Below are 18,535 nucleotides of genomic sequence, written 5' to 3'. Positions count from 1 at the left end.
GTGCGCAGCACAACGTCAGGATGGGAATGGGGCCAGTAGGGGCTCCCTAGGAGGCTGCTTCCCCGGAGCTGGGCTTCATGTTCTTTGCCACGGGAGGCACAGACTGTCCCCCAGACCTTTCCGCAGTGCCGCGGATGATGACGGTGGGCGGCTGTGCTCAGGGCAGTGACTAGCTCATCTGAAGTGGTGCGCTCCCCTCTCACTGCCCCAGGTGCTGATTATGGACCACCCTAGCATGCGCATCCTCTCGTCGTGCTGCAAGATGTCCGACATCCTGGCTGAAGGCATCACGAGTGAGTGGCCCTTCCCTCCCATCTGCTCCCCCTACCAGGGCTCCCCTCCCCTTGCATACACTTCGCACTCGGGGAGTTGACTTGTCTACATTCACGTTTGCATCTAGTTTCCCTCCTTTGCAGCCTCCTAGACGCCCTCCTTGCTATTGGTACCTTCCCAGCCAGGTCTAGTTCCCTTAGCCCGGCGCTTTCAGCCCGTGGAGCCTCTTCACCGCTTTTCTCAAACTCCCGTTAACTCCTCACTGCTCCTCCCCCATGCTGTGGGCAGGGTCCTGGCTGGGGAGGGGGAATGCTGGCTCCCTGCTCTAGGGTGGAGGAGCCCTGGGGTTGAGGGGCACAGAGCTGAGCCAGCACTCTAGCGGGGTGCCCCCAGCACAGTACAGAGGGACGTTCCCTCGCTGCTCCGTACTGTGGCAGCATCGCAGCCCACGGCCCCACATCGAAGCAGCTGCTGCATTGTAGCCTGTGGAACGCCCCGGCCTGCTGCCAGCGAACATCACTGTGCCCCTTGGCTTCCCCTCCCCCCATCCCAGTGGAGAGCAGCTGGGGTGGGTGGCTAGGACACACTGACCCGCGCCCAGTGTCTGCTCTCTCCTAGTTGTGGAAGATATTAACAAGCGCCGGGAGCCAATCCCCAGCCTGGAGGCCATCTACCTGCTCAGCCCAGTGGAGAAGGTAGGAGCTCGGGCCTGGGGCAGCTGGATGGGGAGCAGGGGAGACCCCGGGGACAGCTCCTAGTGCTGCCTGGAGGTGGCGCTGTCCAGGGGGATGCGCAGCACAACGTCAGGATGGGAATGGGGCCAGTAGGGGCTCCCCAGGAGGCTGCTTCCCCGGAGCTGGGCTTCATGTTCTTTGCCACGTGAGGCACAGACTGTCCCCCAGACCTCTCCGCAGTGCAATCCTGTGGGGGTTGGATGGGCAGGTGCAGCAGGCGGAGAGAGGCGACCTCAGCTGAGACTCAAAGCGAAGGAGACTCGATGAGGCAGAGGCTCAGGGAGCAGGGGCTGTTGGGGAAGAGGCTCCTGCATCTGCAGCAGCAAGGTGAGTGGAGGGAGACCAGGGGCAGGGGGCGCTGGCAGAGCAGGGTGAAGCCCAGAACCCGCAGGGGCTGCCCGCGGAGGGAGCGCTGTAGGAGAGGACTGCGAGCTGGGGCCTGGGGCTTGGGACAGGGCAGCCAGGTTCTCACCTGTCACAATGGCTGGTCGAGGGGTCTGAACAGGTTCCAAACACCCTGCCAAGCTAGCTGGCGTGGCGAAGCTGCAGGTGCCCAGCATGGCGCCCGGGGAGGGAGGGGGCCCTGATGGCAGCTGCCTGGGATTGCTGCTCGGCCGGCTGTTCCCTGGGCACTGCTCAGAGCCCACTTAGTTCAGTAGCAAGGCAATGCCAGGCCCCATCTGTGGCCGGGCACAGACACTTCTGTGGCAGCGAGAGATATGACTGGGCCCTAAGGATGTCCCGGGCACATGGGCACATGCCCTGTTCCAGGCAGGGAGGGAGCCCAGAGCCAGGGGGGTGAAAACCAGCCCACCTCCCGATGGCATCGTGCTGGGTCCTGAGTCCCCAGGTGCTGGGGATGGGATGGGACCTTCGGGCAGCAGGGAGGGGCCTCGACTGATGCTGACAACCCCCCTCTTCCCCCTTTGCAGTCAGTGCAGGCTCTGATCGGTGACTTCCAGGGCACCCCCACCTTCACCTACAAGGCAGCTCACGTCTTCTTCATCGACAGTGAGTATCAGGGGTCGGGGGATCCCCAAGCTGGGAGCCTGGCCAGCGGTTCACTGGCGCCTGGGGGTGGGGGGTCTCTCTCTGCCGGCAGGCCAGTGCGCAGCCCCCTGATTTCGCTCTGCCCTCCTGCAGGGGGTTGCAGCCCCAGCAGGCCAGACCGAACGACCCCACCTATCCCTTCCCCCACTTCTCCCCCACGGGCCTGCCTCCAGCCAGCACGGCTCACAGACACCTGCAGCATGTGCCCAGAAAGGTGGCCTCTGGCTACCATTCCCAGCATGCATTGCTCCATCAGTCCCAACTCGCGTGGGGAGATGGGACAGCACCAGAATACCCAGTGTGTCAGGGTCAGATCTGCTTCTCCCCATTACAGCGGCAGGGGGAGCCCAAGTCCCCGTTTCTCCTTGTGCATCATCCTGAGTTGTAGACTCCAGTTACTCAGCCCTGCGGGGGGGCTGAGGGCAGGGTGTGAGACAGGGGCTGTGTAGGAGAGATTGTGGCTCCCCCTCGCTGCTGATGCTGCAGAAGGCGAGAACCCGGCATGACTCTGGTTCGGGGGGGCTGGACTCATCGTTGACTCCTGTGTGGCCCTGCTGGCTTGCCCAGGTTCCCCACAGGCGTGCAGCACTACTGCCCCTGCTGTGCCCGGTCTGGCCCCGTCCGTGGGGGCTGGCGCTGTGCCGGGGGTACTGAGCCCTGTGCCTGTCACTCCCACCCACTGCCTCTGCCTTGCAGCCTGTCCTGAGCCTCTGTTCAACGAGCTGAGCAAGTCACGGATCATCAAGGCCATCAAAACCCTCAAGGAGATCAACATGGCCTTCCTGCCCTACGAGAGCCAGGTGAGGGGTGGCTGGGTTTTGGAGGAGCAGGCCCCCGGGGTGGATGGTGACGTACGACACCCCATCCTTAGTGTCCACGTGGCCCCGGGGGGGGGGGAACCTTTCCCTTCTAGGGCCCCGGGTTTGACGCCAGCACAGGGCAGCAGGGACTAGCTGGCTGCTCACACCCTGTGAGACGTGGAATCGCTGGCTTGCACCTGGTGGGGATGGTAGATGTATGGGGGAGGAGGGTCCTGCCTCTTTGGCTTTACCAGCTCTTACTGATGGTTTATACCAGGCCTGCAAGACACAGGCCGATACTCCACACGCCTGCCCTTTGCCCAACCACCCCATCCCCTCCTTGTGTCATCAGTGGATTTCCCCCCTCACGCTCCTGAGGGGCAGGGCTGTGTTGTCAGCCCCATTGCATTGATGGGGAAACTGAGGCACAGAGAGACATGAGCCTGGTCTACACACAAAAGCTTTGTTGGTATGGGTTTGTTATGGGGACATGAGAGAAAAAATCCCCCCTGCAACTGATGCAGCTGTGGTGGCAGAGCCCCGGGTAGATGCCGTTACGCTGGCAAAGCAGTCCTTTCGCCACTCTAGCTGATTTCATCTGGGGTACCGGTGCCAGCTGTGCCAAGAGAAGCTTTGGCTGGTATAAGCTGAGTGTCCGTCAGGAGGCTTTGCTGGCTCACCCATCCCGTTGCGCCAGCAAACCCTTCAGGGGCCGATACTGTTTTATTGGTGTCCAAGCACATTTGCCCCAGTGGCTTGTTCTGTTCGGCCAGTGAAATAAGCGACAGCGGCAGACGTGCCTTGATGCCAGGTTTGCCCGTGGCTATGCTGGGGCTTTCGCCAGACTAGAAGCGTGGCCATGCCCCCTCCCACAACATTGACTTCTCCAGGGCAGAGACACACCCCTGAGGGCACCCGGGAGTCTGCAGCCACGTAAGGACCTGAACCTGGGGCATCTTCATCCCAGGCTGGTGCATGAATCTCTGGGCCGCTATCCCTCTACTACAACAGGAGTGGCACTGGCAAAAGGATCTTTCCCTCACTAGGGGCTTGCTACGGCTCCGCCAGGCTGGCCTGGTCAATTGCCCATCTTAAGGGCGTGGTGTGAGGCACAGCTGGCCTGGCTGCCAGCAGGTGGCACCAGCCCAGTCTTGACCACTGAGCAAGTGAAGGGCACTACTATGGGGGATGGCATGCCTGGCAGGGCTAGTGCCATGGGGAGGAGGGTCAGAGCTGTGCCATCATTCGAGGGCAGTCAGGCCAGGAAGAGCATATCTGGGGTGAAGGCTGCTTTTCGCTGCCCATGGTCCCTCCCTGGCACCCCAGGCCCTGGAGGTTATGGGGTAAGTTAGCTGGAGTGTGGGGGGAACGCAAGGTGCCAGGGTCTGATCTCTGCCTCACCCCCAAACCTGCAGGTGTACTCCCTGGACGGGCCCCAGACCTTCCACAACTGCTTCAGCCCCTTCCGCTCCTTGGACAAGAACAAGCAGATGGAGATGCTGGCAGAGCAGATTGCCACATTGTGTGAAACCCTGAAGGAGTATCCAGCCATCCGCTACAGGAAGTGAGTGTGCCCAGGGGGAGGGAAGGGTACCTGGCCATCTGCTACAGGAGGTGAGTGTGCCCAAGGGGAGGGGTTACCTGGCCATCCCCTACAGAAAGTGAGAAGGGGTACCTAGCTATCCCCTATAGGAAGTGAGTGTGCCATGGGGAGGTACCTAGCTATACCCTATTGGAAGTGTGTGTGCCCAGAGGGAGGGGGTACCTGGTCATCCCTTAATGGAAGTGCAGGTGCCCCTGCAGGAGAGGCTGTTTCTCACCCTTAGGGTTGGTCTTTGCTGCAGGGGCCATGAAGATAACTTCCACCTGGCACACGCTGTGCTGGCCAAACTCAACGCATTCAAGGCAGACAACCCCAGCATGGGCGAGGTGAGCAAGCTGTGCCGGCCACACCCCTGGGGGTGGGGGGAGCGCATGAGAAGTAGAAGGAAGGAGGAGTGATTTAGAACGTCCTTGGAGATCCTGGCAGGGGGAAGGGTGGGGATCTAGACCTCCGTTGGAGATCCTGAGGGGCTGGCAGAACAATAGCATTCCCTGTGTGGCTGGACTACTGGCCCCAGCCCTTCTCTAATGCTGGCCATGAGCACATCTCAAAGTGCTCTACAAAGGCCAGTGTCATTATCCTCTCGATACAGATGGGGAAACTGAGGCACCAAACAGGGAAGTGTGTGCCCAGCACAGTCTCTTTGTTTATAAACAGGGCAGTTCAATCACAGAACTAAGCTTTGCACACAGAGCTTCTTCCACACCTGGACACTCCTGTCTGTGTGTGCTCCTACACCCATCACCATGGTATCGGAACCTCACTAATGAATTCAGCCTCCAGGGGAGGCAGGTTGGCCTGTGTTACAGATGGGGAAACTGAGGCACACAGGGAGTCTGTCAGAGCAGGAATAGAACCCAGCTCTCCCGAGCCTTAGCCATAGTCAGCCCTCACCTTAGGCTTCCCCCAGCTCCTGCCATCCCTGTCCCACCCCCAGCAGAAGGGAGCTGCAAACACGCCCTTCCCTGGATTCTCACATGGGACTTCAAATCCAGACTCCAGCGAGAAACTGCTGAATTGGAATTCATTTGCAAATTGGATACTATTAATTTAGGCTTAAATAGAGACTTGGAGTGGCTAAGTCATTATGCAAGGTAGCCTGTTTCCTCTTGTTTTTTCCTACCCCCCCCCCAGATGTTCTGGTTTAACTTGGATTTTAACTTGAAGAGTGGTCAGTTTGGATGAGCTATTACCAGCAGGAGAGTGAGTTTGTGTGTGTATGGGGGTGGGGGGGATGTGAGAACCTGGATTTATGCAGGAAATAGCCCAGCTTGATTGTCATGCACATTGTGTAAAGAGTTGTCACTTTGGATGGGCTATCACCAGCAGGAGAGTGAATTTGTGTGGGGGGTGGAGGGTGAGAAAACCTGGATTTGTGCTGGAAATCACTTTAGATAAGCTATTACCAGCAGGACAGTGGGGTGGGAGGAGGTATTGTTTCATATTCTCTGTGTATATATAAAGCCTGCTGCAGTTTCCACGATATGCATCTGAGGAAGTGAGCTGTAGCTCACGAAAGCTTATGCTCTAATAAATTGGTTAGTCTCTAAGGTGCCACAAGTCCTCCTTTTCTTTTTGCGAATACAGACTAACACGGCTGTTACTCTGAAACAGTAGCTCCTGCCCCCCTAGGAGAAGCAAAGTGATGTAAAATCCAAGGCTTGCCCAGATCTCTCCATCCTGTTGCCTCTGCTCTTGCCTCCAGCCTTTGCCGAGCTGCTGGGAGACTGTGCACCTGTGACCAACTGGGAATGTTTGTAATATCTTTTATGAATCTGATGAGTGCCTCCATTTCCCTATATATTTCATGGCTTCTCTGGCAGGGGTGGAGGGGAAGGTAAGAGTCATGCCGCGGGTGGGGTGTGTCACCTCCCTGTCTTGGTGAAATGAAGAGATTCCAACCCAGATCAGCCTGGGGGCCAGAAAGACCGTGCGGGCTCCAATGGCTCCTGGCTGGATGCTCCCAGCAGGGAATTGGAGCAGGGACCCCAGCTCGAGAACACAGGGTTGGGAAGGTTTGAGCTGGGGGATAAGTGGGGGAAGCTGGGAGCTCTCGCCTGAGAACTGACCAAGATCAGGCCGAGGCCTGGTCTACATGAGGAATTGGGTCCGTGCAACTGCGTGGCTCGGGGGTATGGGCAAGGCATAGCCACTGAAGCAGTGCAGCTGCTGTAGTTTTGAGTGGAGCCTGGCACACACCTGGCTGCCCAAACCATCTACACAGGGAAGGGATTGACAGCATGCTTGTTAACCACTGGAGCTCCAGCCTCCAGCCCCCGTCTGCCCTCCCCACCTGCGATTAGCAAAGATCAAAGTCCTGCTCTGTGCACACCCTGCTGCTGTTACTCCCGTTGAGTCCCCCCAGGGATATTCCTGAGGCTCTTGCCAAGCCTCCCTGTCACAGGTGTAAGCACTATCCCCATGTTACAGGGGGGAAACTGAGGCATGGAGCAGCGTGCCAGGAGTAGGTGGCAGAGGCAGGAATAGGAGCCAGGAGTCCTGCCTGCCCAGCCCCCTTCAATAGAATCCAGACAGCACGCCCACTGCAGGGCTGGGAGTGCTGACTCAAGCCCCTGCTCTCAATGCAATGCTGGCTCCATGCAGCACAATCCCGGCTGGCCAGTCCAATGTGCCCCTGCCTTGCCAGCTGGCGCAGAAAGAACCCCAGGGTCTCTTGTAGCATGGCTTCTAGCAGTCAGGTCTCCAAAGCCACCCAGCCCGCGGTCCCAGAAGGGTGGGGGTGGGGGCTGGGCATAGCAACCCACCCAGGCTGGGTAGGGCCGGAGAGGAATGATGGCGCCAGCTCTGGGTTCATGTCCCTGCTCTGCCACAGACTCCCTGTGTGACCTTGGGTGAGTCACCCAGCCCCTCTGGGCCTCCGTCCCCCTCTGCAATGGGGTGACAGCCCTGTCCAGCCCCACGTGCATGGGGGGGCAGGATGCAGCAATGATAGTGCTACAGTGGTGGGGGCCAGATACTCCTCCAAGAGAGGCGCTCCCCCGTCAGCCTCAACCCATTTATCCAGAGGCTGTGGAGACCTGCCAGGCGGGTGGGTGGTGGCCGGTCTGACGTTCTGCTCCCGAGCGTGGCTGAAAATCGGGCCACGTACTGAGGTGGGACAGTTGGGGTAGCATCAGGGGCTGTACGTCCCCACCCCACCCACCCCCGACTGTCTGTGCTACCCAGCGAAGAGCAGACGCAGCCCCCCCCTTGCCGAGGTGCTCCTGGGTGGGCTTGGGTTCCACTGGGGCTGCTGGAGCCGGTTTCAGAGCCGTCTGCCATGAGAGCGCAGGGCTGGTCTCCTATCGCCACCTGCTGCGCAAAGAGGGCAGTGCATGCTGATCAGGCAGGAAGCGGGGGCTGGGCCAGCCCCCCCATGATGTGGGTCTGAGATGCTGTCCATTTGAGTGGTCTCTGTCCCACTGGATGCTGGGAGACCACCCAGGCTGGGAGTGGGGAGCTAGATCTTCATATGGGGTCCCAGCTCAGATGCAAGGTGGGGCATAGGGATAATGTCCTGTCGTCTCCCTCTGGGACCTTGTATCAAAGAGTCTCTGGGCCTGGTGTTGGTTCATGATAGACTAGCCAGGCCCTTCTGGTGTAATTCCCCCCCCCCGTCCCCACACAGCATATGGAGCAGGGGGCAGTCGGGGGGCTGCCTTGTAAGGGGCATACTCCCGTTGGTGGAGAGGCATGAGCAGAGAGCATGCTTGGGGGAGGGGGGTATTGCTATTTGCACGAGGGGCAGATAACCCATCCCTGCAGGGGGCGTTGCAGCGCAGCTGGGTGGGGAGCTCTCCCCACCAGTCAGGGCAGGACCCCAGGGCACGTCCCAGTTAACTTGGGGGGTGTCTCTTGGCTTCCCCCTGGGGTTGGGGGCTGGCCACAGAGGGGACTGGTGGTAATGTTTCAGGCCACCAGGGCCCATTGGATTGTGCCATGTAAGCCAGGCCAGGAACCCTCCGCCAGAGCAGGGGGTGACGGGTTTCTCTCTCCTTTGCCCCAGGGCCCCGACAAAGCCCGTTCTCAGCTGCTGATCGTGGACCGAAGCTTCGACCTGGTGTCCCCGCTGCTGCACGAGCTCACCTACCAGGCCATGGCCTACGACCTGCTCAGCATCGAGAAAGACACCTACAAGTAGGGCCTGGCTACCAGCAGGGGGTGCCCCGCACCCCTCCTCAGGCGGGCTGGGGGGGATGTGACCCAGGCACCTGCACTGCTCTGCAGCCCCCACGCTCGGGCGAGGGGTGCCGCAGCCTGACCCCATCTCCCCCCTGCAGGTACGAGACGACGGGCATCAGCGACTCGCAGGAGAAAGTGGCGCTGCTGGATGAAGACGACGAACTCGGGGTGCAGCTATGCCACATGCACATCGCTGACGTCTCCAAGTGAGCGCGCTCGGCCCTGCCCCCTGACGCACCCCTCCATGCCCCACCCATCCACCAGACATACCCCCCCGTGCCCCACCCAGGGCTGGGACCCATCCCCCCCCCCGGACACACCACTCCGTGCCCCACCAAATACCAGGATACCCCCAGACACACCCCTCCGTGCCCTTTCTAGTGTCAGGACCCACTACCGCCTCCCTTTGGCACACCTCTCCCCTCCCTACCCAATACCAGGACAGCCCACCCCATTGACACACCCCTTCCCTTCTTTTCCAGTGCCAGGACTTCCCCCATCTTCCCCTTCAGACACACCCCTCCCTACCCTGGGGCCCCCTTGGACACACCCCTCCCCTTTCCTTCCCACCCAGTGCTGGAACCCCACTCCCCCTTGGATACACTCCTCTCCCACCCAGTGCAGGGACACCCCCCGTAACACACCCCTCTCCTGCTCAGTGCCAGGACTCCCCCTCCCCCTCCCACCCAGTGCTGGAGCTTGTCCCTCAGACATACTCCTCTCTGAATGCTGAGACCCCCTGGACCCAGCCCCTCTCCCCAAAGGACCCCTGAGCCCTCCCTTCCAGAGCCGCTGTCCACATCTCGTCTCGGGGATCCCCCGGACACTGTCTTCCCCCGATCCCAGGGTCTCCCCATGCACCCCACAGACCCTTGAGTGAGTCCTTCACTAACCTCCTACTGGGCCTGCCACTGCCCCCAGGCCCCCCTGAGCAGGGCGCCAGGAGCCCCCAGAGGTGCACTGAACTCTCTGCCTTGGGGTAACTTAGGAAGAGGGCCTCCCCCAGCCTGTCTGAGGCTCTTGAGGCAGAGAACCCTGGTGCCCGTGGGGTGGGGGCTCCATCCCCTCTAGCATAGGACAGGGAACCCCCTACCTCCAAGGCAGTGCCTGGCTCCGTCCTGAGCCCTCTCCCTGCTGCAGGAAGGTGACAGAGCTGCTGCGCACCTTCTGTGAGAGCAAGAGGCTGACCACGGACAAGGTGCGGCGGGGGCTGGGGGGAGCGATTGGGGAGTCCGGGACGGGGGGACCCATCCCACTGCCACTGATGGGAAGGGGAGGCTTCCCTGCTGCCCCAGGAGGGGGTTGGTGGGGGGGGGTCTGTCCCATTGCTCCCAGGGTTTGCCTGTAAAGGGCTAAGAGGGGTATGTGGAGTCCTCTGCCCCCCAGCCAGAGCTCTGGAGCTCCCCACAGTGGGGGAGGGCAGAGGCCCATGGGGCGGGATCAGACAGCAGGATCGGGGCCGCGCAGGGAGAGCTGCAGGGAGCCAACGCTGGCATCTCCCCGGCCCGCTGCCGCTTTACATCTCGAGGGGCGCTCGGGTTGCGGGGCTCCCGTCTCATTCCAGCTGGCCTGGGAAGGGCAGGTCTAATCTAAGCCGCAGCCACGCATGGCCTGAGTGACCCGCCCTGGCCCTGGCACGCGTGGCTGGGCTGCTGCGGCTGTCCCCAGGTGAGGCCTCTGCCCTGCAGGGAGCTCCAAGCGCTGGGAGCGGCCGGGATCTCACCACCGCCTCCCTCCAGACCAACATCGAGGACCTGTCCCAGATCCTGAAGAAGATGCCCCAGTATCACAAAGAGCTGAACAAGGTAACGGGGCTGGGGCTGTTAGTGGGCGGGGGGCAGGGCATTCGGGGACTGATGGGAGGCACAGGGTGTTCTGTGGGGCTGGTAAGGGACAGTAGGGACTCTCCTGGGGGGGCAGGGCACTCTGGGGTACTCCGCTTTACTGCCTGATGAGAGCTGCTGACCTGTCCCATTGGGCAGAGCCATTTTCCCCCCAGGTGCTGTGTGGCACCATGGGCAGCAGCCTGCCTGTCAGTGCCCAGAGCTGCCACGTTTGCCCCACCAATGGCAGCCCTTGGGTAATGCCCGTGCCTTGCTGCTGCAGCTCTCGGGAGAGGGCCTTGGTGGGCTTCCAAACCAGCCCATTGGAGCCACTCCTGGTGCCACTGGGCCATGTGCCAACAGAAAGCTCCTGGCCACTGGCACAGGTACCCCGACACCTGCTGGTCTCCAAGCCCCCAACCTCGTGGGCTGTTTTGGAAGCTGCTCCCTTGTAGCCAGACAGCCAGCCCCCCCCCCCCAGACCAGCATTGCTGGAAACACAGGAGGAAGCCGGAACAGGGCACTTAACATATATTCCAGCACAGCCTTTGAAGCTGTGAAAGCACAGGTGTGCTGCTACAATGTGCCTCTGGGAACAGATACGACGATTAAGCTCACAGCAGGCAGAGGCCCTGTGACAGACATGGCTCTTAGCCCCTACTAAATAGCGTGATGCACACACACCAACATCCTAGGTGGGAAAATATTTACCCTGATAAAAGAAATGTCCAGTAGTCAAAACTTATTGTTTCTCTCCCTTGCAAGTGTAAACTACTCTTGCGAAAGCTGGTGTCACCCAGACAGACCAGCCTCAATTTGGCATAAGAAAGGAGAAAGAGAATAAAGGAGTACAGAGGTATAAGTAGGGGACCTACAGCACCATGATTTTTGAGTGCTTTTCACTATCTATCTGCTGGTCAGATAAGTGACAGCCTCCCAAGGCTTCTGCAGCTAAGAGGGTCCCTACGCCTTGTCCCTTATTCGTCTTTCCGCGGAATTGAGTGACCGATCCTGGCTTGGCACCGCTGGAATCGAGAGATGCAAGGAGGGTAAGAAGCACCCACACCTGATCTCCTACCTTTAGTGTACACATATTTTGAAATAGAGCTCTATACTTTGTTTTCTTTCTTTGGGATTGTGGCTTCAGTTTTGTAACTTGTTTGTGTGTGTAACATCTCTACATTTAAATAAGTAGGCACTAGCAATTTTGTAACCACATGATTAGAATCTAGCTTAATAAATTTTGGTAACCATTTATGCATAAGCCTGACTTGTTTTCTCTGGTTTACTGTAAAGCAGCCAACACAATTAAAGAACCTCAGCCATTTTGGCTCTAAAGCCTGGCCATTAGGTGAGAGTACTAAGAGCCTAGCGTTGAGTTGTGCCGCCTCCACGGGGCAAACTCTTGGGGCACCTGTCAGTCAATCCTGGCTGCCCGCTGCGAAGGAGCTCTGAGCTCTAGCAGTTAAAGTCACGGGTGTGGAGAGGCTCTTAGTGCTGCCATTGGGGCACCTGTCAGTCAGTATTGACTGCCCGCTGCGAAGGAGCTCTGAGCTCTAGCAGTTAAAGTCACGGATGGTATAAACGGGAATAGCTGGCACCTCACCAAACATCCTTGGCCGTCGGCTAACATCCCTTCTCCTGATCCTCCCCTCCCGCTGCCCCGCTCCACCCCAGAGGTGGCTGTACATCAGTGCTGGGCAAAACTATCCCTATATACTCAGCTTCTACAACCGATTGGGGCTGCCCCTCTGGCTGAGGGGCCCTCCTTGTGGGTTGGGGGGTTCAGGTGCTCTGGACCAGCCGGTGATGCAGTAAACTCCCCCCGTGCCTCGGTCTCTCCCCGCAGTACTCCACGCACCTGAACCTGGCCGAGCACTGCATGCGGCACTTCAAAGGGACGGTGGAGAAGCTGTGCAGCGTGGAGCAGGTGGGTCTGTGGGCAGAGCCTGGCTGGGGGGCAGAGTCTGGCTCATGGACTCAGCCCGGAGAGAGGGGTCTCAGACCCGCAGGCTCGATGGAGCCAGGGTCAGCCCCCCCATGCAGTACCAGGGGTGCAGAAGGGGGACATGCGGCTCGGGTTACTCCCTGGGGGCCCGTTGCTCACCCCAGGGGGAGCTGACCCCAGGGAGGAGGCGGCCCTGGCATGGGGGGTAGGCAAGCTGTGGGTCGTGGGGCCCTCACATCTCCCATCCTGCTGCGGGGGCAGGAGGAAGCAGAGCGGCCTGACCTGGGCCTTGTGTGTGCGCCCCCTCCCCCACAGGACCTGGCCATGGGAACGGACGTGGACGGGGAGAAGATCAAGGACCCCATGAAGATCATCGTGCCCGTCCTGCTGGACCCCAGCGTGCAGGCCTACGACAAGATCCGCATCATCCTGCTCTACATCTTCCTGAAGAATGGTAACGCCACAGGCCTGCAGGGGGAGCACTGGGGGGCCTGCTGCTGCAGGGGGTGCTCCTGGAGGTGGGGCCCAGGCCTGTGGGGCTGGTGGGGAATAGCACTGCTCAGACTGGCAAGCCCTCCTGCTATGCAGGGCGCTTCCCGGCCAGCCGCTTCCCAGGGCCTGTGTCCAGCCCGGCTCTACGGCCCTGTCTTCCCTCTGCCCACCTCTCGGTGCCTGCGAGCCTGCCAGTGCGCTGTGCCCACGCTCTGCACTGCCCCCTGGGCTCGGACCTGGCGGCCTTTGCTCCCTGGGGCTGCCTTCCGAGCAGTGTCCGCCCTCCACGCTCCCCCAAGCCCGTTCTCTGCAGGAAGGGGGGATGGAGAAACACACCCGAAGCAGCCCCCCAGCCTGTACTCTGCAGGGAGGAGGGACATCCCTCCCTTCCTGCAGGCTGTTCAGATACCATGTTCTGTCTCTGAGCCTCCTGCGACCAGTCCCCTGCCCACCCCTTGTGTCATCCCTGTACCAGCTCCCTGCTTCTTGCTACATCCAGCCCCTTCCCCCAGCTCACCAGGGTCTAGGGAACCTCCCTGACCCTGACACTTGGCACAGTCCCTCTTCCCCCATCAGTTCCTGCCCCATGCTGGCTTGGTGGGGCAGGGCCCTGCTCCGGGGCCCTTCCTGTAACCCTGCTCAGGCACTGACCCGTGCCCATTGCCCAGGCCAGGGTGCCCTCATGTGGCTCCTCTGGCTGCCTGGCTGCCCAGTTTCCTGGCCAGGGGGTGCTGTGGAGTTGCCAGGCCTCCCCGTCTGCACTAAGCAGCAGTAAATGGTTTGGGGGGGCAGGGGTGGGGCACGTTGCCCTCCCTCCAGCTCAAGGCCTCACAGCCTTAAAGAGCCAGGCCTCAGCTCTGACATTGCACCTGACTGGCCGCAAAAGGGGAAGCCCAGATCAGGGGGACGGGGGCTCCCATTGCACTGCCAGGGGGAACTAGAGAGACCCCTGACCCCAGCGCCCGAGAGAACCTGTGGAGGGAGGAGCAGCAAGAACCTAAATTCAATCATTAACTGTGTGGGGTTCAGTGGGTTAGAGCGGATGGTGCTGGGAGCCAGGACTCCTGGGTTCTAACCCCAGCTCTGGGAGGGCAGTGGGGTCCAGTGGGCTAGCGCGGGTGGTGGGAGCCAGGACTCCTGGGTTCTATCCTCAGCTCTGGGAGGGCAGTGGGGTCTAGTGGGTTAGAGGGGGGCTGGAAGCCAGGACTCCTGGGTTTACCCCCAGCTCTGAGAGTGGTGGGAAGAGCAGGATCTCAGGATTTGATCGGGGAACTAGGACTCCTGGGGCCACGGACTCATGTGCCTGGGCTGTGGGTGCGTCCCAGGGGTGCTAGCACTGACCTGTCTGTCCCCGTGCAGGTGTGGACAAGGAGAAGCTCACCAAGCTGATCCAGCATGCCAACATCCAGCAGCAGAGAGACATCATCCACAACATGCAGTTCCTGGGCATTTCTCTCACGCCTGGGGTAAGGGACTGGGGCCAGGGGCCAGCAGCTGTACCCATGCCAGGGGGCAGATCTGTGCTGTACAGGGGAGCCCAGGCCATCCTGGAGGTGCCGCCCTATGGCAGTGACCTACTCCCAGCACAGAGGTGGCCTCTGCCCCTGTACAGTGGGGTGACACCCTCCCCATATGAGGGTGACCCCTGAGTTACTCCCCATCTGGGGTGACTTCTTCTGCCTCTGCAGAGGACCTTGAGGGTCAGGACCTCAGATCTCTAGGGAGCTGGAGCTGGTGACCACTGTGTGGGGTGGCCATGTGGCGAATGGGGAGAAGCAGCTCTGTTCTCCCATCAGTCTCTCTCCCCTCCTCTCTCTCTCTCTCTCGCTCAGTGATCCATTCTGTTCTTTTCTCTGCCTCTCCCCTGCCAGCCTGGCTGGCGCGACTCAGGTAGGCCACGCTCTCCCTGTCTGCCCCCGTTCCCACCCCGCACCTCCTCCCTGCTGCCTCTCACCCCCTCTCCCTTCCTCCCCCAGAGCAGGCAGCTGCGACCGAAGAGGAAGGCGCGGCTGGAGTCCAGCTACCAGCTCTCCCACTGGACCCCCATGCTCAAGGACATCATGGAGGTACCGGGCCATCTGCTTCCTGGCCTTGGGGACTGGGGTCACAACTGGCAGGCTGGGCCCAAGGGGGTGGTTTGGGGTCAGCCATGTGTAGAGCCCTGCATATCCGCGCCCCATTTCTGCGGATAGTGGATTGGCTGCAGATACAACCGTGCAGGGCTGTACTCCCCAGCAGCGCCTGGCCCGCGGCATCTGGCTCAGGCAGCCCGGGGGACGCAGGGCACTCGGGGCCGCCGGCCCACAGCCAGTGGCTAGGCAACACGTCGGAGTTGGGGCTGTCCGGCACCCACTCGCCCCACCGCGCGGCTTCCTGTCCAGCAGCTCGAGCAGCACCAGTGTCCCCACCAGCTCCTGAGCAGCAGGATTTGGGATTGGAGAGGGTGAGGCCCCGGCACCCCACCCCTCCACCCCACTGTGATGCAACATGCTCTGCTGCTGCCGTGTACACTCGTGACCCCCCAGGAGCGGCACGTGATGAGAAACCCCTTCCCCCCCAGCCCCCACCCCCTCCACACTGCCCCTTCTCCTCGAGACCCCCCCTCCACACTGCCCCTTCCCCCAGCCCCCAATCCCTCCACGCTGCCCCTTCCCCACCCTCGCTAGCTGCTGCCGGTGTGGATGCGGATACAGGTAAAAGGCGGCTTGTGGATCGCGGGCTGATGCACATCCACACTTTTGTATCTGCGCAGGGCTCTAGCCATGTGAGGGGCTCATCAGAGAGTCCTCTCCTGCTGCCATCCTTAGGGGTCTTCAACCATAGACACGAGTGCAGGGGAGTTGTCTTACCCGGTGCTGAGATGCTGCCACCTCTGGGGTGGGGCACGGGCAGTTTATACAGCGGTCCCTCACCGGGGCTGAATTCTTCCTAAGGAGTGGCAGGCAGCTATTAACAACGGCCCAGCAGCGCTGCATGAGAGTCTAGGGCAGGAGATGATCCGTGTGGGGCTGGAAGTGCAGGGGATCCAGGCAGCACACTGTCATGACTGGCACTGGAATCTGAATGGCTGGCAGGGTCCTTGGTCTAACCTCCAGTGAGGAGCAGCTGTGTGACGCTCATCTAAAGGATGAACTCCTGCAGCACAGTACTGGTCACGCCCCCTGCAGACCCCCACCCCCTCTCCCTGCAGTACAGCACCCCCTAGCGCCGCACTGGGGTCATAGAGCACCCTCTGCTGACTCACTCGCACCCCCCAGCACGCAGTGGCTTTTCCTTAGAGGTCTCCTATCCAAGCACTGCCTGGGCCCAAACCTGCTTAGCGTGTGAGAGGTGACATAGTCACTCCTTCCCCCCACCTTTGCTGGGGGCTGAGCCCCTCATCACCCTGTCCTGTGGGGCACTCCTCAAAGGGGTGGGGGGCACACTTAGTTGCCTTCAACCTACTGGCTTGGGGCTCCTCCAGGCCAAGAATTAGCCCCCCAACCGGAGCTCCTGTCCTTGGCAGATCACAGACAGGAGGCTCCCAGGCCCCTGTTCCAGCATTGTGATGGTTCCTCCTGTGGGATTTTGGGGCAGGTAGTAGCGGTAATCTCAGTCCCATGCCTAATCCAATCAGGGGCGCCCCCTTCTGCGCCAGCCACAGCTTGGCAGGCCTTAAGCTCCCTGTACAAGTCAACGCAGCGGACTAATGTAAACACCCCTATTATGTGGCATTAGGATGTATCATATCCTGGGCCCCCTGCGTGTCTGGGATGCACCTCATGGGGCAAGAGGCAGGGCCTGGATCTGCCCGCAGCAGGGAAGGGGCACTGAGGGCAGCCCCCTGCCTCCCCATCCCAAGCGAGGGGCCCTGGATCCAGCTGCAGGAGGTCTCTGCCCTCCCCATAACGGTGGATGGGTGGGGAGTTCACAGCAGGGCACTGAGCAGCTGAGGGGGATGTGGGGAGTTGGGGGGCATCACTGGAGGAGTCAGCGTGCTCTTTGCTGGCTCCCCATGCCCCACCCTGGAAAGGGGGCCCCAGGCTGCTCCCCACAGGGACTGTCAATCATTCAGTGAGGAGCCGCCCCAGCCCCTCCGCCCCAGTGCGGCCTGGCTTGGCCACCAGGTCTGAGGTTCCTGCTGCTTGGCCCCTGCTGACCTGTCCTCCCCCCGTCAGGACATCATTGAGGACAAACTGGACAATAATCTATGGCCCTTTGTCTCGGACCCTGTCCCTACCACCAGCTCCCAGGCTGTGGTCAGGTAAGGCAGAGCCCTGACAATGCCCCCCCCCCACCCCCAGGGTGTAGGAGCCTCTGTGCCTAGGAGTGTGTGGCCAGGACCTGCCGTCTATGGGGGAGGGTTGCCCAACAACCTGGAGCCCTGGACCCCTCTTACCGTGTCCCCCTCACCCCAGCAGTCCCTCAACACAGCAGGGCCCAGGATGGAGGAAAGGGACTGGACGAGCTTTAGACAGACCCCCAGCCCAGGGCAGGTGCCACCCTCCCCTACTCCCTTCTGCCTGCTTTGGGACTCCTGTCCCACTGCCTTGGGCAGGGCCTGCCTCCCATCCTCCTCCAGGCCCTGCCCTTCCATGCGGCATTCCCTCAGCGAGCCCCTAGTATCCACACCGCCCCTCTCTCCCCCCAGCCCCCGCTTCAGGCAGTGCCCACCCCTACACCTGGCATTCCCTCAGCGACCCCTGGTATCCACACTGCCCCTCTCTCCCCCCAGCGCCCGCTTTGGGCATTGGCACAAGAACAAGCCAGCGGCTGAGTACCGGACAGGCCCGCACCTCAGCATCTATGTGCTGGGTGGGGTGTCCATGTCTGAGATGCGCTGCGCCTATGAAGTGACCCCAGCCACCAAGGGCAAGTGGGAGGTGGTGATAGGTGAATGGGGCAAGTCCTGGGGGGAAGGGCGGCTGGAATGCCCAGGTCAGGGACAGTTGGGACCCCCACAGGGCACCCATGCTACCCTCTGTCCTCCTGCACCCGGGGGCCTGGGAACAGATGTCCTTGCCCCACATGGCCTGTATCTAGCCGCCTGATCTCCTGGCCCCTGGTTCCCCAGGCCTCTCATTGCCCAGGGACCATGTGTGGGGGCCCAGTCAGACACCCCCAGTAACTCCCATAGGGATATGGCTCACTCCCTGCACACACCCCTCGAAGACCCAAGGGTGAGGAACACTGTCAGCGCGGGGATTCTTGCCTGGCCGTGCAGGGTACAGCGGCACGAGGGGTGCGGTGCCAGGCCACAGGGGGTAGGAGACAGTTCCTCCCCTCCTGCACTAGAGCAGGGTCCAGCTGCAAGGATGGGGGTGATGGTGATGCCAACCTCATACCCGCGCCACTGTGCCGACCGCTGCCAACCACCTCTCTCTCCCCCAGGTTCCAGTCACATCCTGACCCCCAAGCGCTTCCTGGATGACGTCCAAACCCTCAACCAGCTGGACCCCGAGGAGGCCTAGAAGCAGCCCCCTCCCCCCAGAGACTCTGCCCCCCACAGCTCGCTGTCCCCAGCTCCACCTCCTCTTCTCAACAAGGCACCTTCCCCCTACTCCTGGCTGCGGTGTCAGTTCTTGGGGGCGGGGGGGAATGACCCCCAGGCTGCTTGGCTGTTAGGGCAGGGGGCAGGCCAGGCTTCCTCC

At 61.1% G+C, this 18,535-nt stretch overlaps 1 protein-coding gene across 1 annotated transcript; it reads left to right on the top strand.

Moving 5' to 3' along the window:
• Positions 1-215: 215 nt before the first annotated feature.
• Positions 216-18,330, top strand: LOC311510749 (syntaxin-binding protein 2-like). The gene is made up of 16 exons (XM_084610712.1): positions 216-293; positions 892-968; positions 1,940-2,018; positions 2,754-2,857; positions 4,273-4,421; positions 4,702-4,786; positions 8,467-8,597; positions 8,741-8,848; positions 9,783-9,840; positions 10,382-10,447; positions 12,315-12,395; positions 12,729-12,867; positions 14,265-14,371; positions 14,882-14,971; positions 17,063-17,148; positions 18,276-18,330. The coding sequence occupies exons 1-16, from the start codon at positions 221-223 to the stop codon at positions 18,313-18,315; spliced, it is 1,473 nt and encodes a 490-aa protein (XP_084466838.1). The 5' UTR covers positions 216-220; the 3' UTR covers positions 18,316-18,330.
• The last annotated feature ends 205 nt before the right edge of the window (positions 18,331-18,535 follow it).

This window comes from Lepidochelys olivacea, assembly GCF_965140295.1.
Source record: "Lepidochelys olivacea isolate rLepOli2 genome assembly, chromosome: 20".
NCBI lineage: Eukaryota > Metazoa > Chordata > Testudines > Cheloniidae > Lepidochelys > Lepidochelys olivacea.
This window is presented reverse-complemented; position numbering and strand designations above follow the sequence as displayed.

Coding starts and splice junctions, on each gene's coding strand:
- LOC311510749 (XM_084610712.1), top strand. CDS start 221: ATGGACCACCCTAGCATGCGCATCCTCTCGTCGTGCTGCAAGATGTCC. Junction 294..891: donor CCTGGCTGAAGGCATCACGA/GTGAGTGGCCCT, acceptor GCTCTCTCCTAG/TTGTGGAAGATATTAACAAG. Junction 12,868..14,264: donor CTACATCTTCCTGAAGAATG/GTAACGCCACAG, acceptor GTCCCCGTGCAG/GTGTGGACAAGGAGAAGCTC.